This window comes from Festucalex cinctus, chromosome 7 (genome assembly GCF_051991245.1).
Source record: "Festucalex cinctus isolate MCC-2025b chromosome 7, RoL_Fcin_1.0, whole genome shotgun sequence".
Taxonomy (NCBI): Eukaryota; Metazoa; Chordata; class Actinopteri; order Syngnathiformes; family Syngnathidae; genus Festucalex; species Festucalex cinctus.
The window spans coordinates 29,383,219-29,410,678 of NC_135417.1; the positions used below are offsets into that span (position 1 = coordinate 29,383,219).

The following is a 27,460-nucleotide window of genomic DNA, read 5'->3' on the forward strand; positions in this document are numbered from 1 at the left end:
AAATCAAGGAAATATTTAAACATTTGAAAATAAGACAATTACAATCATATGAAACTATAATTATGTAAGTTGCTTTTGGATCCAACAAAATTTATAATATATTATTATTATTATTATCATTATTATTATTATTATTATTATTATTATTACGTTAGCAAAAATTTGAAGTTGGGGTGCAGTGTGTGTGCAGTAAGCTAGTTTTGACATGGGTGTGTGGTAAAATAACTCGTGTGGGCATGCCACAACTCAAAATTTGTATTATTAGTGCTGCAGCTATTGAATATTTTGGTATTTGGATATCCTACTCAAAATTCTAGTGAATAATCGTATATTTGGATAGAAATACAAATATACCTATAGGCCTATATACTTTCTTGGTCAAAGAACAATTATAAATACAGAAGACAAAAAAACACATTTGCATGTAATAATTAACAACCAACCGGTTTTCATTTTTAGAGAATCGATTTTATTTATTTATTTATTTTTAACTTAAATTGAGCTTGTCAGCAAACTATTTTTCTCTGAAACAGTGAGATTTTAGACAAATCTCTCCCCATAGATTTCAGATAATGTGTTTCAATATGAAGATTTATATGTTACCTGTAGTCTGAAGCATCAAGATCCCCGTGTTTCTTAACACTGTTCACAAACCCCTTAGCTTGTCCATTCTCATCACATCTTTGTCAACTATAATCCTTTGACGGATTACTTGTTCACAAAAAGAATTTGTAGCTCTCAGCATTGGGTTGTCTAAAACACACACACACTTAATATGTACAGAGTCATGCTTTCTAATTAATGCTGTCTCGAAATGTAAACAAAATACAAGTGACATATTGCTGACCAATGCTTTACTTTTGAAATGTGTAATTTTAGCAAAGTGACAATGAAATAGTGCAATGTAACAACTCACATTTGTTCGTCCCTGGTTGCTGTTTCTGTTGCTGTTGACTTTAAGACCCTTGTGTAATCTCTGAAACAAAACTGCACCTCCATTGTGACACAGTCTTTTGTCTTGAATATGCAGAAGAATGGAACAGTCTTTCTTCATCTCAGCGGCCTGCAGCAACCAACCCGCCTTTAGACAAAAAACAATTACATTATAAGTGTTATTGTCACATCACCTCTTTACAGTATATGCACATCACAGATTTAAGTAAAGTAAAGTGTTTGTTGAGGTTGATGAGAGAGAGTTTGGGGAAAAGGGAGTGTGTAGCTGTGACTATATTATGACTCTGATGAGGACAGGTAACTCAAGTTTGGTAACAACTGTTGGATTCACTCGATAAATCATTCAGCAGCTCGCCTTTTTTAATAAACTATAGCCTTAAAACTTAACCTAGCAACAAATTATTTTCAGCCCTATACTAAATATCAGTCACATTAATAACAGAAATGGGCACGCGTGTGTGTAGCACATACCTGCTGACAATGTTTCTGCTTTGGCGAGATGATCCCTCTTCCGTGTGCCTTCCAATCCCAGACGAGTCTACTTTGAAATTTATTTTTACAAATGATGCAGATGGCTGGAATAACGGGGCCAGCTGAAGCGATGGGCAAACCTGAACGGGAACGAAGTTTTTTCACCACTTTCTTTCTAACTTTTTTTCTCCTTTCGCTCTCCGACGTTGTGGTCGCCATTTTTGATATGCGGTTGCTATGGTGAGGAGAAAGCAGCAGCTACCTGATTGGCTCATGTGACCTAAATCACACCGCTACCGACCTAGTGGCACTACGCCCATACGAGAGATCACTGCGCCTCATCGTAAAATAGTGCCGGGGTTTCACCACCGAAAACACAATCATAAACATGTAAAATAATAAAAACATACACGTCTAAGCATACCTATAAACATCACGTATATATAAAATGTACAAATTCTAGCATCCATCGTCTTATAATAGATACCATATAAAAATAAAACGTATCATTTGTAACCGAAACGTAAATGAGTTAAGTTTGGTTTAATATAGGGATAGTGTTCAGTAACATTAAAAAGATGGCTGCAGGGGGGTTTAGTATGATGCTAGTTTCGATCTGCTGTCGCCAAAAATTTAAAATTAACCCTACTTAATATTTAAAGGCTACTCTAATGCCATACATTGTTCCGTCATCCAAATTGTATAATTTACAAATTGAGTACCTTTGAATCAAATTTTTAGGTTTTACATTCATTATCAACATTTTAATACCCTAATTTACTTTTGTAGACTAACTTTAATGCTCCCTCTCTTAATCATACGCTGTAACATCCTTTGCCCTTTAGATGACGCCGTTTACCACTGCGTGAGGGAGTCACACCTCCCCGCCACCCCATTGGCTTTTACATAGTCACACAGACAGACAAGTTTTTAGTCTAAGAAAAAGAAGGACGCGGTTCTGAAATGGGTTAAATAACCGCCCTTTACGCACGAATAATCTATTTTTTCGTCTATATTTCCCCCTCTCCATCGGTTAGAATTGGTTAGAAACAGAAACTTTATTTTTTTTATTTTATTTTTTAAAAAAGAAAAAAAACCCTCGAAGGAGACGTGACTTCATATTCCGAAACACCGGTAAGTCTCTTTTATTTATTTAAAAAACATAAAACAAATGGATAACATTTTTTTAATATTCACAACACTTTAACTCGAATAAGTGAGCCTCGTACTAATTTACATTCACGCACGCACATACCCGATAGAGGGGGGCGGTGGTGGGGGCTTCCTGCCGCCCAACATGGTGATAAGGGGGGTCGGGGGTTCCTACGGTTGGTACCCGTTCTACTTCAAAGTAGGTAGCTTTATCAGTAATTCGAATTACAGGGGGGCGCTTCCCCCATTGCTACTTCAAAAGCTGGTGGTAGGATCCTTCCTGTAAGATGAAAAAAAGTTTATTAACACAAGGATGTCGAAATAATATTATCAGCTGGTAGAGTTTCCTCTCAGACAACAAAGCTACTGTTTGGGGGTTCAAAGGAAGTACGTAGACAGTCGGGTGGGGGTGTTTGTTGAAGGGTGGGGGGACCGGATAACATGTGTTTGATGTTGTGGGAAACAGAATATCATCAATCATTTTGACAGAAGCCGTCTTCCGGCCTCTGATTGGTTAAGACGATGAGAGGGGTGGTTTCCGATCTCTGATTGGCTAAGACGAAGAGGGGGGTGGGGAGGGGGGTGTAGGATGTCATCAATCATTTTTGACAGAAGCCGTCTTCCGGCCTCTGATTGGTTGAGAAGGTGGCAAGTGGGTAGGGGCTTAATTCAAAATAACGGCTTCTGATTGGCTAAGAAAGCGGAAGGGGGCGGGGCTAACTTCAAAGGGTTAGGATATGAATGGTTTTTTTTGGGGGGGGGGGGGGGGGGCAATAAAGTTTTATTGGGGGGGGGGGGCAATAAATCATTGTTTTATTGGGGGCCATAAATCACTTTTTGACATTTGCCGCATTGTACCTATATATTATGTTCTATATCTTAGGCTTTGAAAGTTGAATTACAATAATTAGAATATTTATAATGTAATGCCATAGGATATAGAGCATTGCCAGTTCTTTTGGCTTGTTCATGCTCGGCAAGTCTGGATTTAAATTTGCGTTAAATTCTACCAATGTAGAAACGGCCACAAGGGCATTCAAGTTTGCAAACAACATATGAAGTGTTACAATTAATAAATGAATTAATATTGTCCATCCATCCATCCATCCGTCCATCCATCCATCCATCCATTTTCTTGACCGCTTATAAGGGTCGCGGGTGGTGCTGGCGCCTATCTCAGCTGGCTCTGGGCAGTAGTCGGGGGACACCCTGGACTGGTTGCCAGCCAATCGCAGGAATTAATATTGTATTTTTTATTATTTACTATATTAGTAAACACATTGGTAGTCTTTATGGTGTTACGATGCACACAGTTGCTGCACCAAAAACTTTCCAGTTGTTGTACTGAGCCAAGTCCTTTTCTGCATAGGGGGTGGTGGTGGGTGGGTGGGGGGTTAGCTCTTCACCAGTTTATTGCTCAGGGTGGGGGCCTTCCGAAAGCTGATTGTTGGAGTATGTGGAAGTATTTCTCTAAGCAAGTTGTCACTTGTAAGGATACTCCAATTATGTTTAATTATATGTTTAATTTTATTAGCTTCGGAGGTATAAGGTGTAACAAAATACACTTGCTTTTTACTTTCTTCATTTTTTTTTTTTTATTGCATTGTTGTTATGCAATACAATAGCACCCTCCAATGGTTGAAAGTTCAAACGGACGCTAACTGACGTTTGCATTTATTCTTGTTCTCTTATGATTATACCGTAACGTTTTTAGTGTACAGTAGGGGTGTGAATTGCCTCGTACTTGAATATTCGATCCGTATCACGATTCATAGGTCACGATTCGATTCGATACCGATTAATCCCGATATGAATTTACAAGTCGATTGTTGCAATTTTTTTTTAATCTATTTATTTATTTATTTTACTCAATTTAGAAAATACCTTTCAGTAAACTTGTACATGTACCCTGTAAGATTTGTATGAAATTGTATTATTTATTGATCTGAAACTTCAGTTTTATAACTGTGAGCCACTGTATTTAACAAACAGGAATTGAAATAAAATATTTAGGCTTAATGTTCCATTAATCTAACAAATTTTCCATACAAAGTGTGAAAGTTAGACGTTTTGTTGAATATATTTCCATCAAAAATATATGTTAAAAAATCGATTCGGCTGCCTATTGAATCGATTCGAGAATTGCGTGCTGTAGTATCGCGATATATTGCCGAATCAATTTTTTTTTTTTTAACACCCCTAGTATACAGGACTGTCTCAGAAAATTAGAATATTGTGATAAAGTCCATTATTTTCTGTAATGCAATTAAAAAAACAAAAATGTCATACATTCTGGATTCACTTGGAAACACTTGCAGATGTTTCGAGTTAATTAGACGATTTAAGTGATTAGTTGAATAGTTTAACCTGTATTCATGTAATTACTCAAAAAAGCATACAGTACTTTTATCAATGTTATTAGTAATGTTATTAACGCCACTAGTATATTTTTTTCAGGATATTCTAATATTTTGATATAGGATTTAAGCTGTAAGCCATAATCAGCAATATTAAAATAATAAAAGGCTTGCAATATTTCAGTTGATTTGTAATGAATCCAGAATGTAAGACATTTTTTTTAATTGCATTACAGAAAATAAAGCACTTTATCACAATATTCTAATTTTCTGAGACAGTCCTGTAGAAGTGGAGGAATTATTAACATTATTATTAATTAATCACATTAATAAATTATGTGGTTGTAAATGAAGTAGTAGTTGGTGTAATAAATGTATTTTTCATAGGGTGTGTGGAAAATGAAACGGCAAGGAGAGTTTGACACTTAAGACAGGACCTTTAGTCATACTGTAATACAAATTTGCACTATGTTCATATTATAATGTTATGTTGATAAAAGTACTGTATGCTTTTTTGAGTAATTGCATGAATACAGTATCTGCGTGTGTGCGTGCAAGTTCATTCAGGTTAAACAGTACTGAACATTGAAAAATGAAAAGAAGCAGCCGTTCGCTGCTAATACTGCTGTCAAGCAAGCACTCGAACGTTGCGTGCGCATGCGTATTACATTAACGCCACAGAAGTGCTAAAACCGTGGGTACGGTTTAGTAAACTGTGGGTACAGATTAGTAAACTGTGCATGTAGATCACTAAACTGTGGGTATTAGCAAAAAATACAATAAAAAATCAGACCCTGACACCAGAGGGGCTCCGTACTTACATAAATGCAATTTAGTATTGAACCTGATTTGTTTTTGTTTGGGTTGTTCATATCTGTTATTTGTTGGACAAGATTGTTTCAGATGATAATAGAAAATTACAAATAAAGTTTGGAAAAAAAATGATACAGACCCCCTCAGGCCATGACAAAGGTATGGGGCTTTTATTGTGCCAAAACAAATGCGTATTTCGAGCCACAAATATGTAATAAGGATTTGTATCCGTAACCAATCACAAATGTGGAACAAAAATCCACAAATATATAACTCAAGTCACAAATATGTGACATAAATCAGCAAATAAATACAGATTTGTATGAGTTAACACACAGTTGAATGTGTGTGTGTGTGTGTGTGTATGTATATATATATATATATATGTATATATATATATATGTGTATATATATATATATATATATATATATATATATATATATATATATATATATATATATATATATATATATATATATATATATTGGGGTGTTAAAAATCGATTCGGCAATATATCGCGATATTACATCACACAATTCTCGAATCGATTCAATAGGTGGCTGAATCGATTTTTAAACTTCCATTTTGAATGTAAAAATATTCAACAAAACGTCTTACTTCGGGTTAGGGTTCACACCTTCAGCAACGAAGAAAGTTATATTAATGGAACATTAAGCCTTAATATTTTATTTCAATGCTGTTTAAACATGAAACAGATTACAACCTGTATAAGACTTAAGTTTCAGATAAATAATACATTTTCATACAAATCTTACACTGGACAAGTTTACTGAAGTATTTTCTAAATTTGAAATAAAAAACATTGCAACAATCGACTAAATTTGTATCGGGATTAATCGGTATCGAATTGAATCGTGACCTGTGAATCGTGATACGAATCGAATCATCAGGTACTTGGCAATTCACACCCCTAATACATAGAGATAGATAGAGATAGATAGATAGATAGAGAGAGAGAGAGAGAGAGAGAGAGAGAGAGAGAGAGAGAGAGACCTGTAACCACCGGGCCTCTTGATTGGCTGTATTTTTACAGTCCTGCCGTGCAGGCGTCACCAATGCGTGTATGGAGACTTGTGTATAGCTCCGACCACCAGGGGACGCTAGGCATCCGCAATATTTCCGTTGTTGGCTTCTATCTAGGCCATAGACAATGTTTCTTTTGTATTTTGTATTGCCGAGGAAATTAATTTTCCTATCATAACTATGGACTTGCTAATGAACAGTGCAGTGCATTCATATGTATATTCATTTCAGCCAGAAATGTTTTAGACTTTAAACTATAGTATTTTATAAAAACAAAATTCTGCACAATGATGATCTATCCATCCAACAGTTAAAAAAAAATAATTATTTGGATACATCCCAAATTAGTGCTAACATGTAAACATTTAACAATTTTCAAACAGTGCAAAAATACTGCAGCACATAAATGTTTGAGAGCGTTTGTGTCATCCATTCCCATAAAATGTTTTCGGAAAACCTCAAATGTGTACTTCAGCTGTGGGATAATCTAGATTCAATACATAGGTCAAGCCAAGGAGGACGGAACAAGCCCGGGCAACATCTCCAAGTCCTGTGATGACTTCCACGCCTTCAATGACAACACCTACATGCCCTTGTGACTTGTAGAAGTTCTGGCCACAGTATCATGATCAGCTCGTCAAATTCCATGTTCTTAGTGTCCTGCAACATGAAATTGGAAGTGCCTTGATATATCCATCCACCCATTATCTACCGCTCTATCCGGGGTCGGGTTGCAGGGGCAACTTCCGTCTCCCCAGCCACTTCAACCAGCTCCGCCGGCGGGATCCCAAGGCCTTCCCAAGTCTCTCCAGCGTGTCCTGGGTTGTCCCCGGGGCCTCCCGCCGGTGCGACACATCAGAGTCAGATGCCCGAGCCACCTCAACTGGTTCCTCTCAACGCAGTGGAACAGCAGCTCAACCCTGAGTCCCTTCCGGATGACCGAGCTTCTCATCCTATCTCAAAGGAAGACAGGATGTGCCTCACCATTCGCCACGTCGCCAATGACGAGATGAAATGGGAGGGGAGTGGTGAGGTAGATATTCCCCACGCCCACCAAATTGGCGTGTCCAATTTGTCTGTCAAAATTGCACTGGGGGAATATAGCTATACCAGGCAGATGAGTCCGTTTGCAAAAAAAACCCCAAAAACCCAAAACATCGCCGTATGCAAATTGCATACAGTAATCCCACAATGCTCGATGCGGCCAGTGATGCACACAATTGGTTACAGTATAATCAACATCGCTCTCAACTTGCAGGGGTGTCCAAACTTTTTCATTTGAGGTTCACATACAGAAAATCAGGACGACGCAAGGGCCACATAATGTTATGAGGAGAAATTGTGTTTAGCCCTAAAAATTGTACAAATAATGTATTTGTGCTTTTGCACATTTAGAAAAATGCTGCAGTATATAAACCAATTTATTTGTAATATTTATAAATAAATATAAATAAATAAATAAATATATAAATAAACATTTTAGTTAGTTTTTATTAGCTTTCAGGGTGGTTCTGTTGTTTTTTATTAGTTTAGTTCTTTAAAAAATGCTTAATTTTAGTTTACTTTGTTAGGTTCAGTATTAGTATTATTTTTTTTTCAAATGTTTATTGTGTGCAATATTTAAAAAACATTATGGCTGCATCTGAAGGTACTTTTCTATTGGCTGCTGCTAGATGACGTCACTTCTGTGTGACATACTTTCAAACGTCATTATTCCGGTTTATATCCAAATAAATCTACTAAAAATCACATTTAAAATCATCCCCAAAGGCTCATGCATTAAATTAATTACCAAAGACTAAAACGAAGATGTTTGCCATAATTATAGTTAGTTTTGTAAACATAAAATGTAGTTTCAGTTAGTTTTCGTTTTTATTTTATTTCGGTAACAATATTGTTTTTTGAATTTTAATTTGAGTTTTTTCATTAGTTTTAGTTAATTAAAATAACCTTTAATGGCACCTGTTTTTCGATACCCTCCCTTCTTACTTTGACCATCTCCAAACATTTTCTTTTTTTAATTTTATTTGAACTGAGTCAAATGCCATTTTTAGCATATGTCGCGAGCCACTAAAAAATGGATGGCGGGCCGCAAATGGCCCCCGGGCCGTAGTTTGGACACCACTGGTATAGTCACTGACGTCGAGAAGGTATTTTGTTGAATGGAATTTATTGCTTTCTGTCTTTGTCAAAAAATCCTTGTGAGCGTTCATCAGTTTTCCACCCAAATCTGACCAGTTTGTCATTGACTAACATGCAGGTGTTACAGTGGTGATTGAGCACAACCTTGAACCAAACCCCCCCTCAGAAAAATGTAGCTTAGCTCTATTTGTAACACTTTTTTTTAAGAAGCATTTTCGTTTTTATTTTATTTTGGTAACAATATTGTTTTTTGAATTTTTGTTTTAGTTTTTTCATTAGGTTTAGTAAACTAAAATAACCTTTAATGGCAGATGTTTTTGATACCCTCCCTTCTGACTTTGACTATCTCCAAACATTTTTGTTTTGTTTATTTTATTTGAATTGAGTCAATTGCCATTTTTAGCATATGCCACGGGCGACTGAAAAATGGACGGCGGGCGGCAAATGGCCCCCGGGCCGTAGTTTGGACACCACTTTAGAGTCTAAAGCCAATGACAGCATTGTTTACATCTGCTGGGAGCAGCATGCTGATGCTAGCGAGCATTAGCAATATTAAGCAAGCCATTGTGTCACGACCCGAGGAAGGATGAAAATGCGAATATTGTCTCTGTTTCTGAACCAAAACCCAAACTATATGGCCCCCCGAGTCCCGTAAAACAATTTTGAATTACCCCCTGCGCCCACTCACATGTTGGGGGAAAAAAGGAGAACACGGTAGACGAACTATTTAACCTTAAGGCCTGAGTATGCTTCTACGAGAGGCTCGCGTGGAGGCGTCACGGCGTAGCTCCGCTCGTGCGTTTGCCTTCTGACTTGTGCGCAATACACGTCTGTGTCTGCTGGAGTTTCACACCAAGTCCCGCTGTCGCTATGGCTGGGATGCCACAGAGTGGTGATTCCTCTGCATTTTATGACGGATTCAGGAAGTTCAATTTAATTCAGAAACACAAAACAAAGCCGGGGGGAGAGTAAGTTCATCACCGTGGCAATTAATTATTGCCAATTTTCACCGGTATCGGCCGTAAACTCGCCAAAACACAACAGCCATGCGCTTAGCGAACACAGGTTTTTTTTTTTAAATGAAGTTATTTTTGTTTTCCGCCTCTCGTCCCAGGCACATATCCACATGCACAGCCGTGGTCTCCGAGCAGGAAGTCGATTTGCGCCGCCAGTTGCCTTCACGGAAACTAACTGGACGGGGGGCGGGGAGAGAGAGAGAGAGAGAGAGAGAGAGAAAAAAAAGAAAAAACGCCATCAAACGGACCAATCAGAAGCGAGCTACGCCCCGCCATCTACGGCGTTCAAGGATTGGCGACGTGTGCACCGCAGCCGGCCACGAGCGAGCGGCACTTAAGGCCTCAGTATGCTTCTGCGACGGGCTCGCACGGGGGGGGGTTACGGCGTTGCTCCGCTCGTGCGTTTGCCTTCCGACTTGTGCGCAATACACATAACAATACACATCGGTGTCTGCTGGAGTTTCACACCAAGTCCCGCTGTCGTTATGGCTGGGCCGCCACAGAGTGGCGATTCCTCTGCATTTTATGACGGATTCAGGAAGTTCAATTTAATTCAGAAACACGAAACAAAGCCGGGGGGAGAGTAAGTTCATCACCGTGGCAATTAATTATTGCCAATTTGCACCGGTGTCGGCCGTAAACTCGCCAAAACACAACAGCCGTGCGCTTAGCGAACACAGGTTTTTTTTTTTTGTTATTGTTGTTTTCCGCCTCTCGTCCCAGGCACATATCCACATGCACAGCCGTGGTCTCCGAGCAGGAAGTCGATTTGCGCCGCCAGTTGCCTTCACGGAAACTATCTGGGCGGGGGGCGGGGAGAGAGAGAGAGAAAAAAAAGAAAAAAACGCCATCAAACGGACCAATCAGAAGCGAGCGACGCCGCGCCATCTACGGCGTCCAAGGATTGGCGACGTGTGCACGTCAGCCTGCCACGAGCGACGCGGCACTTAAAATTCATGAGCGCCGTCGATCACATGATCTATGATCGACGGCGCTCATCGACGCGAGAGCAAACGTGGAGGCATAAATTAGGCTTTACAGTTCAGGACGAGAACCCTTGTCAAATCTTTGTGGTTTGTTAAAGTCCCCTGGGTTTGACACGACGAGGAACACAGGATCAGACACTTTCATAAGCAGGAATCGGACAGGATCGCGGTGGGAACGGGTAATGTACACAAAGTTACCCCGGGATTACATCGGATGCGTGTGCGTTGCGTCTCCGCTCCGCTGCGTCTTGACTGCGTGCTCCCGACGCGTCAATTTTTTTGTCGCCGACAACTTCCCGCCGTGTCTCGCGTGATCGCGCACGATAATGTGGCATTAAAAGCAACGACAAAGACATAGAACGTCTGCGCTCAACAGAGGGATTACATCGGATGCGTGTGCGTTGCGTCTCCGCTCCGCTGCGTCTTGACTGCGTGCTCCCGACGCGTCAATTTTTTTGTCGCCGACAACTTCCCGCCGTGTCTCGCGTGATCGCGCACGATAATGTGGCATTAAAAGCAACGACAAAGACATAGAACGTCTGCGCTCAACAGAGGAGCAGAAAGAGAGGTAGACTTTCTTTGACTTAACTCACCGTCCACTCCTGCTATGACGTTTCCATGCAGCATCCCTTTTAAGTTTTTATAAAAAGGATATGCCGTGTCATATCTATTTGTGTTGCTTTCCACCTCTGTTATAAATCTCTCCTTGTCCATGTTCGTCGGTTGTTTAAACGGTGAATTAAGCGTTTAAGCATTATGACATTTTGCTGACATGATTGCGAAATAGGAGCTGGTGAGTGTTTTATTCTGAAAAGTAACCGGAATTTTATTTTGAAACTGCGTCGGTCTTCCTGTCCCACTCGATGTGTTCTGTGCTAGATGCCATTTGAAGGAGGCCGACGGATGCGTCGTCCGTCAAAAATAGAAAATAGGTCTGTCCGTGCGGCAGCATGACGCAGCTGAGACGCAGTCGACACACAACGCACACGCGGCCGGTGTAATTTGAACAATTTGAATGAATGGAAACGTATCGGCATGCACACGCATCCGGTGTATTCCCAGGGTTAGAAGATCTGATTTGTAACCAGTTTCATTTTATTTTCAAGTGTCGTCAAATGTGCACATTTGCCCATATAAACTCAGCACTGATTAACGTAATGTAATTGATTGTCATCTAAAGTTGCAATTGCAGTTGAATGTAATAATGCAATAATCATGACAAAACGTTACTGAATGGATTAATAAAATTACATGTGCAAAATAAAGGGGCTACAGATAAAAAAAAATTCCACTGTACAAGTTCCACCATTTGGATTAGCATCTTAGTACAATAGCATAGTGGACCTACGTGTTTTTAAAAACAAGGTAGATGGTTTTATTCCTAAAATACACTTGTATTTATTATTGGAGGCCACTGCAACATTATGCACAGTTCAAACACTGTACTTGAAAATCGGAAATTTAAAGTGTCCTTAAGTAATGAAGAACATTGAATGACAATCATACTCCAATCAATGTTAAAAAAAAAAAAAAATCCTAAAAATTAAATAACCAGGGAAAAGCATCTGAAAAAGCACTTGAAGTACATTTACTTAGCAGATACAAAGAAAACACAAACACAAACCTTCAGAAGTCATTGGCAAATTACATGAGTCAAGAAAGTCAATTATTTTTCTCCTGTGTGGTTTAACACAAGTGTTGTCCAGCGATTGTTTAGGCAGTGTTTATTTTGCCGTAACTGGCAACCCTCCTGCGAGCATTTTTTTGCTGTGAATGTCTCTGATTGGTCAATCCGAGGAGCAAGAACATGCCATGATTGCTAGACACTACTAGCGAGTATGAATAACACAAATGTGCACTTTTAGGGCGCTTGCACGCCTTCTCGTCGAGAGCATATTAACTTAGCGTCCGGTTAGCATCACAAAGTCACGTCAACTCGGCGGCGACTTACCGGTCATGGTAAAATAACCACCGCGGGTTGTTTATCTTGGCCAAAAAATACGCGACCGCTTCAGTATTTGCATTGTTTTTATGTAACAGCAAATGACGCGTTTACGTCCAAATGGACATGACGTATGATGTTATTGATTACGTCAAAAAAAAATACACCGGTAATATTGCAGAAGGTATGATATGGAACACCCTGAGTTGCCACTTTTATTTATAAGAACTTTGCCCATTTCTACCACTACAATGTGCAGTTAGCCATCCAGCTATGCCTTGACCCCCCAAAAAACATCTTCCCAGGAGTGTTGTGTGTGTTTGTTAGTTGGGCTAACAAACACATGGTGCACGTAGTGAAATAGCGGCAAAATAGGCGTCACTGCCACATAAACGTGATGTAGTGGCTAGCTACACTCAAATGTGGCTTTTATACTGTTGAGCCTCATTGGCTAAAAGGTTTCATGACCCAGCGCCAACGCTGAGAGAGTCCGGACACCATGCGGAGGAAACTCACTTCGGCCGCTTGTATCCGGGATCTTGTTCTTTCGGTCACAACCCACACCTCGTGATCATAGGTGAGGGCAGGAACGTAGATTGACCGGTAAATTGAGAGCTTGCGAGCCTTTCGACTCAGCTGCTCCTTCACCACAACGGACCTATACAGAGTTTTATTTAATACTTGCAGCAGCAGGTACTTAAAACATGCTATTGGATTTATTGGCTGACCAAGTGTTTTTCTAAAGATGAAAAAATATACGACAAACACAAAAGATGTATTTGAGGGGGATACGGTGTCTAAGGCTTAGAAAGGGGTGTCCAAACTTTTTCGTTTGAGGGTCGCATACAGAAAAATGGAGGTATGCAAGGGCCATTTTAAAATGATTTGTTTTTAATGTATTAAAAACCCTAAAATTCAAATCAAGCAAGACATTGCCTATTGTTTACGTTTTCTAGTAGCACTTGAAGCCCATCTTCACATTCAGAACCACAAAAGCATGAACTGTAGTAAGATGACCATTTTTAAAAGTTTCCTGGGGATCAATGCCATTTCTTCATCAAATCGGACCTTGAAATACAGCAGACAGTGGAAAAAAATATTTTTAATAGAGCTGAACGATTAATTGCATTTGTGATTAAATCTGGATTAGCGAAAAAAAAACACCTCTCAAATGTCGCAAAAAAGTTTTTCGACTGGTGCATATGCACAAACAACAGTCAGGACCCGTCCCCCCACCCGAAGGCGGAGGGAGGCTACCATCTCGTCCACCGGGGTAAACCCCAACGTACAGGCGCCGAGCCGGGGGGCAATAAGTATGCCCACACCTGCTCTGCGCCTCTCACCGTGTGCAACTCCAGAGTGGAAGAGAGTCCCTTTCGAGAGGACTGGTACTTGGGGTCTGGCCCAAGTCGTGTGTGGAGGAGAGTCCGACTATATCTAGTCGGAACTTCTCTGCCTCACACACCAGCTCGGGCTCCTTCCCTGCCAGAGAGGTGACATTCCATGTCCCAAGAGCCAGCTTCTGTAGCCGGGGGTCGGTCCGCCAAGGTCTCCTCCCTTGGCTTCCACCCAGCCGGCACTGCACCCGACCCCTTTGGCCCCTCCCACCGGTGGTGAGCCCGTGGGAAGGGGACCCACGTTGCCTCTTCGGGCTGTGCCACAAGGCGCTCGCCAGCGAGCCCCGCCTCCAGGCCTGGCTCCAGAGGGGGGCCCCTGTGACCCACGTCCGGGCAAGGGAAACGTGTCTCCAAAGTTTGTGTACATCATAAGGCGTCTTCTGAGCCATGCTTAGTCTGGCCCCTCACCTAGGACCTGTTTGCCATGGGTGACCCTGCCAGGGGCATAAAGCCACATTATTTTGAACATTGATTCTCGTTTGGACGCCCTTCGCATTCAGTACTGACTCGGATTCGCATGGACTGTTGCACTACTGGACTTTTCCATACAGTTGGGTCCTGGATTTGATTGTTTGTAAATTTTGCAAATATTATTATGTCAATACACTTCACAATTTGCATCATAGAAGCGGGGGGTGCTCGCTTTGCTGGGCCGCGGTTGACGGCTTCTTTCTTTGGTGGCGGTCCTTATACATGCCAGATCCATCACACCAGCATCTACTGAAACTCAAACAGAATACGCCTCTCCCTCCCACAGCCTGTTGAATCAGTGGGTGCTGGTGTCTGTGGATCTCACTTTGCTTTATCTATCCTTCCCTCCTTCCTCTCTTTAGTTTTTCCTCTGGTCACTTGAGATCTTAATTTATTAGAAGTATGAGGTTTCTGGGGTTGGCATAAGACTCTGGTTTTGTAACCACGCAGAGGGGTTTGGTTGGTGCTGGATTTCACTTTGATGGATTGGATGTACTGGTTTCTATGGATCTCACTCTGCCTCATCGATCCTTCCCTCCTTCCTCTCTTTAGTTTTTCCTCCGGTCTCTTGAGATCTCGTTAATTTGTTGGAATTTAGAGGCTTCTGGGGTCAGCGTAAGACTTTGATTTTGTAACCATGGGGAAGGCAGGAAGTGTTTGGTCGGTGCTGGATTTCACTTTGATTTATCTTTCTTTATCTTTTCTGACCTTTTCTCTGGTCTCCTAACCATTTGAACTTCACGACTCTGGCGAGACTCTGAAGTACCTGGTTAAGGTGAAGGGTAATGGGATTTTTACAAGGTTTTAGGTGAATTAATGAGTATAAATTTATACGTATTTGTACGCACACGCACGCACACATACACACACACACACACACAAAAAGAGCAATGATGATAAGACGTTGAATCGGTAAGACTACCGAATGAACAATTCTGAGCTCTTAAAAAAAAAAAATTATGTATCTTATTTCTGTATTAATACAATATAAATAAGTGTTACAAAAGGAACGTTATTCAACTCAAAGACCTCGAGACTAGGTTTTCCTCAGCGGACTTCAGGCAGTGGGAATGACTGAAAACACTCCAATTCTCGATGGCTGGAATGTCCCAGTTAATGTCAGGATTATGCATCTTTAACCATGGAAGGCCTAAAACGACAGGGGCAGATTGTGATGGCATGATCAAGAAGCGATGTGTCTCACTATGGTTGCCGGAAAGCTTTAGATTAAGGGGAGCTGTAATGCGGGTTACTTCAGCCAGAAGGCGTCTGTCGAGAACACCCGTCAAGGTTTTCGAAGTCGGAGAGTAGGACAGTTAAAGACCCCTAAAATTCCTGGATCAATAAAACAGTCATCGGACCTGGAATCGATTAGAACATTTCTCTTAATGATCTGCCCCAAACCCCATACTTCCCCAGCCAGTTCAAGTCGTTTTGCATTTGTGTCCGTCACCCAATCGAAAAATCCTGTCTCGTTCTCATAGTACTCACATTGGGGATCTGTGATGGTGGTGATCTGGTGCTGGCACAGGCTTACTGGTTATCCACCGGTCATTGCCCTCTCAGAACCGAAGCAGGACCAGCTCGGAGGTCGGATCGGGCATGACGATAATTGGTGACCGAGTTGACCACAGTAGAGGCAAGCCCCAGTCTGGAAGCGTCTCCGTCGCTCAGCCTGACTGAGACATCCTCCGCTCGTTCTCACTGGCTCGATGACTGATGTCGCAAGCCCGGGGCCACCTCCAAGATCCGTTGGGACCGTCTCGGTGGTACGCGAGGGGTACCGGGGACGCTCCATGCGACTTTCTCTCCAAAGCTCCCTCAAGCGGTTGTCCAGTCGTATGGCAAGAGTGATGAGTCCCTCTAAATCAGTTGTTTCATCCCTGACAGCTAGCTCGTCCTTTACTCGTGTGTCCAGGCCCCGGCGAAAAATACTACACAAAGCAGTGTCATTGAAAACACTTTCTGCAGCCAGTATGCGGAATTCAATGGCATAGACATCAACAAAAATAACTCACAACATCACTAATTAACCCAAAACTGGAGTTGTTTATGATTACTTGCTGACATTGTCAAGGCTAACTCTTGTTTATACACCTGCATTGATAATGTTATCAATGCTGTTCCCGTATGAATCAAAATATTGTCTGACTAATTCCGTTTGGACATTTGTTGTAACCTTTAAGGCTACATTATAAAGGCTGTATTGTGGCTACAATGAATTTGCTGTCAATAAGCAAAATGGGGTTGGTGGTCTGGGTCCTGGAATGCGGCTCTAGCGTGGGCTGCCCTGTCGGGTGAGCTGGCCTTGGTAGCGCTCAGGAGTCCTCTATCAAGAACTACAAGTAGCTGACAACAGTGGTGGCTGAGCTGACCAGATTGAGGCAATATTGCTTGAAAGCAATGGGCAGAATGCAAGCCGATCTACTCTTCTGGAAGCCACAACGTGTGAAAGCTGATCCAAGGTCAGCGAAGACGCTACTGCTGAAAGAGAAAACATGCGCTTGCCTTTGCTGCTCACCTGGTGGGGTGGGCCTGCTGGTGGCATTTGGGTACCGATTCATCAGTTCCAAATGACTGGGACTAGCCTCAAACTACACACGGACATTCAAGATGAACTGAGCGAGCAGTGTCTGGGATGGATGGATAACGATATGAATCAATGTATATTCTAAACAATGTATATGATTGATGCGTTTTAGTAATGGATCGATGGGGATGGGTCTCGAATAAGCCATCGGCTTCTACCCGTCAGACCTTCTTTCAGATGTCAATGTTGCAAATGATGTGATGTGATTGATGTAACCTGTAATGTGTCCGAAAGGAAAAAAATAAGAAAAGTCTGCCACAGATTGGTTTCCTTGGGTATAATCCACCAGTCTACTTCCAGCCTCCTTGCCTTTGACAGGATGGTCAAAGACACGCTTGAATTCAGCAAGGAAAACCGGGAGTGAAGTGTGCACTAAAGGTTTGGCATTGCTTACCACCATAGCCCAAGTTGCTGCTTTACCCGTAAGTAAACTCATCATAAATGTGACTTTAGTCTTATCTTAAGAATAGGTAAACGGTTGTTGGTCAAATACTAACAAAAAGTGTTGAATAAATTCTCTGCATGACCCGAGCTTACCCCTTATGACGGATGCGGAAGACTCAGTTCACGAAGTGGAGGTGAGGGCCCCGATGGTTCCCTAGATGCAACATGTGTGAATAAATCATCAAACTGGTTGGCTAAGGTCTTTAGCGCATCTCTCAGCTCAGTCAAGGCCTGATCATGACATCCAACCAATTGGAATCCAGGGCATGGCACAGCTTATTTAAGCCTGCGGGATCCATTAGGCAGAATTATTCTGTTATGTTCTGGAGTTGGATCCCAAAAACGCAGACACAAATAAGAGTTTAACACTATTTGCATAACAAATCTTGTTTACGTGGAACGTACTCATGACTAGACTAGAAACAACGAGAAGGTATCATGGATGAAGAGGCGTGGAACTGACTTGGGCTGTGGAGGTGAGCAGAGGAATAATTTGGCAAAAAAACAGCTTTTCTGGTCTGACTATTATACTCTGCGCATTAATCTGATAGGCTGCGGCCAGACATGCGGGTAACTCTGATACCTCTGCGCATTAATTTGATAGGCTGCGGCCAGACATGCGGGTAACTCTGATAGGTTGCTGAAACATGACTGACATGGATGAATCTCATTAGCTGCTGACCGACATGCGGGTGAAACTGATAGGCTTCTAACCAGTTGAAAGAGATTAACATCTGATTACATCAGTTCAAAGAAAACAAAACATGTCAGACGTGAGGCAGTTGCAACAAAAAAAAAACACAGTTATGACAGCACATGGATGGGGTGTAATCCCGGGGTAAGGTGATGGCACACCAGTTTTCTTTTTAACATAATAGTGATTAGTTCAGAGCATTTCTTTTTTTATAAATTACTGTTTTTATTTCATTAGTTTACATTAATTTTGTTTCGGTTGCAAGACAAGTTTAAGTGAAAAAAGTGTTGATTCTAATGGTGTTTTTCTTAAAAAAAGAAAAAAAAAGAAAAGAAAAGAGTACAGATAAGAACACTGTTAAAGTGTAGAAGTATTGTTAAAATCTTAATGATACACATCCCTAGTCATCAGTACTGTATGTAAGCGATGCTGAGTCAGTCTTTACCTCAAAAAGCCTCCTCCTCCTTCATCTGGTTCCCATAACTTCCAAGTTCAGTATAGTCCATCCCACAGGGGAGTGGTATTATTAATTTAAGGCAGATAAGGTGGTACCGTGTGGCAGGCTAGCAAAGTCTTTGTCCTGAAGTTCTCTTCAAAAGGGTTTGATCCACCCTGTATTGGGAGGGCTCCTGGGACTGCAGTTTCCAATCAAGGATGGTGAATTTGATGCAGCAGAGTGTCCCTCCCAGAAAAGGGCATCACTAGGTTTGGGGGGACTGGGAAAGGACCTTGAGCTGTCATCTATGGAGGCCTGGTTAAGGGGCGGTGGGGGCAAAACTACAGAAGATGTCTCATTCTCGACCAAAGCCTCTCCAAAGTACTGCTGTGTTGGCCATGGGCCATTATACCAGCAGTCCTCTCTCAAAATGTCCGGCAGCATGGTGCTAGGCGGACCACCAACGGGGGGACAGGGGCGGCCAGAACACGAGGGCAGAGGCGGGGCACTGGGGGGTCGAGGAACTGGTGCCCTAAGAACTGCATGGTGGTTTGTCTCAATCTCTTCTTGACACTGAATTGGAACTGTTGTGGGAAAAGCAAACAAAGAAAAGAAAGTTGTTAGAAGATTAATGAGAAGCCCTATTACCACAAACAGGGTACATTTTGCACATTTGTCGATATTTGTTTACCGGGGGTACCAAATTACCATTCCTTACCATACCATTTTTTGACATTGCTACCACAGTGGTAGGGTACATACAGTAGAGCTCTGGCAGGGTGAATGTTGGCAAACTTCAGTGGCAGGTTGGACTGCAAGGCGTACTTATATATGAGTAACAAAAGGGAATGTGTGCATCAATATATTTGAACAACATCAACAACGGTCTGAGGGAAGCAGCACGTTTGGGAGCATATTTCCGAATGCATCCGCAATTAGGGAACGGTGTTTTGGAGGAGACCATTACTATACAGATGGAAACAGTTCAAACACAAGCTGTTGACTGTTTTAGAACATAGGCTGCGCTCAGCAATTAATGAGAGGTCAGTCGCCCCCCCCCCCCCCCCCCCCCACACACACACACACACACGCACATTTAAAAAAAAAAAAAAAAAGCTCGATGATGATATGTTGAATAGGTAAGACTGCCGAATGACATTTCTGAGCTCTAAAGGAAAGGGGGAAAAAGAAAAAAAAAGATCCAGCAGCCAAGGAACGGGATGAGACACCGACCTGATCTTCAATCAATGTTGACACAACCACAGCAATGGATGCAGAATCAGCCCTTGTGGACCTTTAATTAATTCAAGACAAGTCAAGTTTATTTATATCACATGAAAGTCTCAAAGGGTTTCACGTGCTTCACAGTTGACAAATAGCAACAACATCCCCTGATCAAACCACAAAAGGGCACGGAAAAACTAAAAGAAAAAAAAAAAAAATCAGGGAAAAAAAAAAAAATAAACCATGAGAAGGGGCCGCAGAAGTGGTAATCCCCCTTCCAGGATGACCAGGCTGCAGTGGATGCTGAATGGGCAACAATTGAATTGACATAGTTTATGATACTAAACATTAGTACAAGAATAGTGCGAAAGACCATCGAGAAAGTTGACGCACTGCAAGAAGACGTCGTCAGAGAAGTGGGTCATCATCCAAATCCAGCCCGGACAATTGGGGCAACTATCTCCATGGCAGCAACTTTAAGGTAATGGTCTGACCTGGATCATATTTCGACCAACCAGCATAGAACCCGTAAAACAGCATCCAAACGGTCACTGACACCTAACTCCCCCTCCAAGCCGCGGAGAAGGGAGGGAAAAAAAGCAGCGGCAGTCACCAGGTCCACAACATTCAGCTAATGCCAAAGTATAAAAATGTGTCTTAGGACGCGATTTAAATGTTTCAGAAATACCAATACATGTTTGGAGGCGCTCTAGTACAATTTTATGATCGACAGTATCGAAGGCGGCGCTAAGATCAAGTAATAATAATACTGACGAGGTACTGGAGTCCTTTGCTCGGAGAAGATCATTAGTCACTTTAGCAAGGGCTGTCTCAGTAGAGTGAGTGGCCCTGAACCCAGACTGAAAAGGTTCATATCGGTTATTAGCGGCCATGTAATCATTCAACTGCTGCGCAACAACTTTTTCAAGTATTTTTGCAATAAACAGTAAATTTGATACCAGCCAATAATTGCAGAGGCTATCTGGGTCGAGGTTAGGTCGTTTAAGTGGCGGTTGAGTAACAGAAGTTTTAAGGACTACTGGAACAGTGCCAGTAGAAAGTGCTAAGTTTATAATATTTAAAATGGAAGAACCCAAGATAGTAAAAAATTCTTTAACCAGTTTGCCTGGAAGCAGGTCAAGCATGCAAGTTGTTTGTTTTGCCACACTAACCAGATGCGTAAGGTTTTCAAGCGATATTTTATTGAAAAAAAGAGAGCACTGTCAGACAGTTGTTAGCTGGACTGTCACTGTTAACACCAGACACTACGTGATTTAATTGAGATTTATGCACAGAGCCCTTAATCTCATCTTTTGTGTAAAAAATTGCATAAAATTATGAGCTGAATGCGGGGAGTTCTGTGACAACGGCTGCTGTTGCATTAAAGTTATTAGTAAGATTATCTATTGAACCAGTATAAGAAGGAAAGGACGCAGTTGCCTGAGGTAGCAACTCAGAAAGTGCAGAAATAGTTGAAGAACTAATATCGACTGCTGTATCTTTGGTTATGATTATGGCGTTGGTAATAAGCTAACATATCAAATGTAATAAGGTAATGGTCAGACACAGCCATAGTATACGGCAAAACCATGACATTGGAAGTTACTAAACCTCGAGTAAGTACCAGATCTAAGGAATTACCATTTTTATGGGTCGCTACATTTATTATCTGCGTAAAACCAAAAGTATCAATTATCGTCTGAAACGCTACAGTAAGCGTTTTGGACGGTGAGTTCATATAAATATTGAAGTCACCTATAATTAGTATGTTTTCAGCCTGAGTTACCAAGTGAGCCAAAAATTCAGAAAATTTATCAACAAAGCCAGAGTAAGGTCCAGGGGGATGATAGATAACCACAAGATAGAGCGGTAGTAAGGTTGTAGATCGCATAACAAGAACTTCAACGGCATTAAAGGAATTACTATAGCGAGAATTAAGATTAAGAACAGATTCAAAAATAAAGGTGACACCGCAAGCCCTTCTTACCAGGGCGGGCAACATGAGAACCCACAAAATTTGGAGGACAGGCCTCATTTAATGTTACAAACTCATTTGGTTTTAACCAGGTCTCACAAAGACCAATCAGGCTAAGGTTATGGTCTCTAATTAAATCATTAACTAACAAAGCTTTAGAAGCAAGTGATCTAATGTTTAAAAAAACAAGCTTTAAAGCATAGGTTGATCCGAGCAATTTAACAGTTCCTAGAGTTCCTAGTCATAATATGAATAACATTACGTTGCCTGCGTTTCATTTTGAACTTTGAACGACAAAAATCGGGACATAAGTTTATTGCTGTAGAAATCTGGTAAGTAGTTATCAAATATTTATATTTGAAGAAAACATTATATAAACATTATTTTCTATGTAGCCAACCACGGAAGAGTCTTGAGCATTAACCTCTATAGAAAACAAGTCAGTATGTGGTGCAATGGTAACTCGTGAATCAGTATGCAAAGTATAACGCTCTAATCTACAACTCGATGGGGCCTATTCACTAAAGGTTTGTGTCACCTTTGTACCGCACTAACCGGGAAAAATGGAGCAATCTGCGAGCGCCTAATTCACTAAACGCGCAGATGGGGAAATCTGTCACTAAGTGCTCTGCCGAACAGATTACGTCACGGTGCGCCGGTGTTATTTGCGCGTATGTAAATGAGGTAATTTGCATAGATTTGACGCAAAATATGCCCACCCCAATGCAAATGAGACTCATTGATATGCAGCGTCTAATTCACTAATGCCAGCGCAAATAGCCACACCGTGTTTGCGTGACGCAAATAACGTTTTTGGAAAGCATGTATTAACTGCTCCAACTTCGATCATGACATCAGTACGTGCCATTTGCAGCACATCAACGGCAGATCACGCAGAGAGGAGAGAGAGAGAGAGAGAGAGAGAGAGAGAGAGAGAGAGAGAGAGAGAGAGAGAGAGAGAGAGAGAGAGAGAGAGAGAGAGAGAGAGAGAGAGAGAGAGAGAGAGAGAGATGGAGGGGGAAATCTTTATATGTTTGTTTTAGGACATATAACGTAACCCGGGCTCATGGCAACTCGGCAATGGCACGGGGGCATTTTACGATCATTTTTTACGTGCCGCACATACTGTACGCCCACGCCAACCTCTGAAAATATATATTTTTTTAAATTGCAAGGGAACGCAATCTTTTCGTTCAAACGCAAAGTTGTTTTGCGAGGGAACGCAAAGTTGTTTTTTTCGCTTACCACGTCACCTTCTCTGCGCCGTAAACACTTCCGGGTCATCTTCCATGTGAACAAAAGCGATGTGTAAACAAATCAGTGGAAAGATACATGCTCCATTCTAGTCACTTTGGGAAAGCTTTCCCACTGTTTTGTTTCATGCTTACAAACGTTCCATCCTCGTTGCTTTTGTTCACATGGAAGATGACTCGGAAGTGTTTACGGCGCAGCGAAGGTGACATGGCAGGCGAAAAAAACACCATGTCACCTTAGGGGCTCCGTACTTTATGAATGAATGAAGTTGTTGCCTAAACGCTTACTCTCGGTCCAACCTGGCTTTCTGATGTCATCTTTCTCACAACTGTTGCTATTACAACCATGTTCTTGGCGCAAATCCATTGCCTTGTGTGGTAAATCAGGTGCAAATTTGTTCCAAGCTGTCAGTTTTGTGGGCGTGTTTGCGACGCTATATGATTAGACCAATATCCTTAGTGAATAGGTGGGTAACTGGGTGCAGACTGCGGTGCAATATTTTGTGCTATTACCGAACGCAGCGCATTCTTAGCGAATATGCCCCTATGTGTGTTGCGTGAGTCTAGCATAGTTAGCTCTAGCGTTACAGACTCCACACCCGTTCTAACAGGCTCACTAATCACCTGTCGTCCGACCTGCTCTAATGTGCACTGTCATGTAAGGCTCACCCGTGACTCACACCGGTTGCGGCTGCGGTGCCTTCCGGCGACGCAACCAATTAGATTCCATTCATTCGAATGGTGCGAATTACACCGCTTGTGTGTGCGTTGCGTGTCGACTGCGTCTTAGCTGCGGCGTGCTGCATCCTTCCGCAAGGATAGACCTATTTTCTATTTTTGCTGGATGCCGCATCGGTTGGCCTCCGGCAAATGGCAAGCTAGCACAAAACACATCGTTAGGGACAGGAAGACCGACGCAGTTTCAAAATAAATTTCCGGTTACCTTACAAAATAAAACACTCGCCAGCTCCTATTTCGCAAGCATGTTAGCAAAACGTGATCTGGGCGTAGCCGGCCTGGAGACAACGTGCGAGGTGCTCATTCACGGTTTAGACACCAGCTAACATGGACGAGGAGAGGTTTTTATTGGCGGTGGAAAGCCACAAAATAATAAAAGTCTACCTCTCTTTCTGCTTCTCTGTTGAGCACAGACTTTCTGTGTGTTGTCGTTGTTTTTAATGCCACATGATTGCGCGCAGTCACGCGAGACACGGCGGGAAGTGGTCGGCGATGGAGTTGCCGGACCGCAGCTGTACGGAACCGGTGTGAGCTGGCCAAAAAATTGACGCGTACGGAGCACGCAGTCAAGACGCACCACGCCGCAGCCGCAGCGCACACGCAACCGGTGTAATCCTGGGGACAAACAGTAATCTATATTTCTAGAAAGAGTGATGGTGCCTTTCCAGTTAGGGTGAAGGCCGTCCTTCTCAGCAGGTCGGGTCGCCCCCCCAATTCATTTCAATTGCACATACTTGTTGATTAAACAATACTTTATTTGCTCTGAATACTTCAAATAACTAATATGGATTCAATTGTACTCTTTTACTATTTCAAACTCAAAATTGGAAGATATTTAGAATGCATAATTTCTTCATATTCCGGGTAAAGGTAATTGCAGTGAAATTCTCTCAGAACAGGAACCGGTTCATCAAGGATCCTCATTTGCTGGACTTTACTGTCGCTTTTATGCCAAACCATGTGCCACAGTCTAGAGATGGATCAATAGGTAGTTTCTGATTGACTGCATGCTGGCTTCTATACAAACAGAATGGATGGGTCAGCATAGTCATACAATAAAAAATAATCATAAATTCCTAGCTGGGTCATTATCAAAACACAGTCATTGTCCATTATACTTCATAGGATCATAGCTTAGTCTTGTTAGCCAGGAAAAAAAAAAGTGACATTTTTAACATCAGAAATACTGGCAAGTAATGCTGATAGACAAAGATAGCACACATTGTTCATAAATGTTTCCATTTGTGTTATTTTTTATTTAGCTTCACTATTAAATTGAAGCCTAATGTGTATGTTTACAATTGGTAAGAAAGATCATTTGAATTTCAATGCAAAAGTGGTTTTGACAACACATGGGTATACATGATTTTAACTTGGGATGCAAAAATAATTTTAAGTAAAAACTAACGTTATGAATGTAAATACGGTTCTATGAGTCCCGAATGAGCGCGAGTCGGGGATGCTTAAAAGCATGGAAATCCCCCACGCGCATGCATCACTCGAGTAATAATCCCAAAAAAGGGACATGTACACCATAGTTCCGGTTGACATCATCCCCATGTATAAAATGGGATGGGAACCGGAACACAGAACCTTCAGAACCTTCTCGCACAAAACATACAAGGGCTTGAGTGACAAGCAATGCTGGCGGTCGTTCGGGACTTGTAGAACCATAGTTACATTCGTAACATTCGTTCTATTTCGTCCCGCTCGACCACCAGTAGGCAGTGCTTAAAAGCGCGAAACGCCGAATACCAGCGACGTCACGAGGACCCTGGAAACCCAACCTCACAGAGGGCCCTCCGAAGGACCGAGAACCACATCCAGTGGACGAAGAGAGGTGACATCCAAGGTGTTGAATCCGGAGAGCGTGCAAGGCGTCAACCAGGAAGCAGCCGTACAAATGTCATCCAAAGCCCATGGTCATGGTCCAACAAACCTCCCTGAGTGACCCCCAAAGGACGAAGAGCCTCAGCCAGAGGATAAGGAGTGTCACGCCGCCACCGGCGTGACGGCTCATGCTTTTATTTTGGTCACTTATTTCCTGTTTACTTTGAAAATCACTAACTCCCTTCTCACCCCAGGTCACTTGCCCTTCCTGCTGCCCGATCATTACCGGTCCCCGCCCATGATTGTCACCACCTGCCACCAATTATCCCCTGCGATAAAAGCCATCAGCCTCCTCCTTCAGTTTGCCGAAGTGTCACGTCAGTGCATGGAAGCGTTCCACAGTCCTCGAGTCCTTGATCCTGTTGCCTTGCCTTTTTGCCTTGTTCTTGTTCTTTTTCCTCCCCAGCGGAGCGCCCTTAGTTTCCCCCTGTGCCCTGAGCCTGTTCACCTCCCCAGCGGAGCGCCTTTAGTTGTCCCCTTTACCCTGTGCCTGTTTTTTCCTCCCCAGCGGCGCGTTTTTAGTTCTCCATTTTTTGAGTCCCTCTTCTCCTCTCAGCTTGAGAGGAGATTGCTGCTCGGAGAAAATAAAACTGCTGCCTTTGTGGCCTACACTCTCCCTGTGTCTGAGTCCTACATTTCCACGTTGTGTCAAGGAGAGGACACAGCTAAAACGTGCAAGGCGAAGACTAGCAAGCAGCCGCACAGCCACCCATCAAAGGTACATCTTTCAGCACTGACCATGACGTGGAAACACTCCTGGTAGAGTGGTCGCTTGGAAACAGTCACACCTCTCGCAGGTCATTGCAAGAAGAGTTGGGTGGAGTTATGGAACACACCCTAGTCTCCAAAGATAAGTGGCACGTCCACACAGGACAAAGACCTGGGGAGAAAAATTAAATTGGCCTTCGGCCACGTCTCAACCCCTGCTCTGACGGGGAGCTGACGAAGGCACTCGGGGCCAATAAACAGGGCGAGGAGCTTTCCCATCTGAGTAGCGGATGAGATTGCCCACCGAAACGCCGCTTCATGAGACAACCAAAGAAGTTTCACTTCCACAGCACGAAAGGGAACCAGCGTCGCGCGTCAGGATCAAGCATGGGACACGAGGCAGGTTCACGGAAAAAAGCCAAAGGGGCCTCTCTGAAGACGGAGGCTACAAGGCTATGGCATCCCACAGAGCTGCCATCCACAGCACCATGGCGGACCAAAATGGTCATCACGAAAGCCTTAATTGTAGAAGAGACACGCCTCTTATGTAAAACAGATCGACGGAATTCCGAACCGCCGGAAGTGGGCACGTTACGAGGTCCACACTGCAACCGAGTGGAAGGATCCAAGTCATTTAGGATCGTATGCCTGACAGAAAATGAGCATATTCTCAGCAACGGGTCATGACCCTCATCGGCCCAACACACACACACACACAGGCGGAGTCGACGGGGAAAGCACCCGGACCCGCCAGTGACAGCC

General features: G+C 42.4%; 1 protein-coding gene across 7 annotated transcripts in view; it reads right to left on the reverse strand.

Moving 5' to 3' along the window:
• azi2 (5-azacytidine induced 2) overlaps positions 1-27,460 on the reverse strand; it is a 201,108-nt gene that overhangs the window by 77,225 nt on the left and 96,423 nt on the right. Inside the window, exons 1-5 of one of the 7 annotated variants that reach the window (XM_077526701.1) lie at positions 18,920-19,071; positions 17,874-18,066; positions 1,426-2,857; positions 917-1,081; positions 604-753 (exon numbers count right to left, since the gene is read on the reverse strand). Coding sequence is in view for 1 of the 7 variants with exons in the window: in XM_077526702.1 (XP_077382828.1) it covers positions 19,067-19,494 (428 nt within the window). In the remaining 6 variants the exon portion in view is untranslated. Of the gene's footprint in view, positions 1-603; positions 754-916; positions 1,082-1,425; positions 2,858-10,733; positions 10,747-17,873; positions 18,067-18,317; positions 19,495-27,460 lie in introns of those variants that run through there. The other 6 variants (XR_013284276.1, XM_077526699.1, XM_077526700.1 and 3 more) reach the window with 6 other exon arrangements.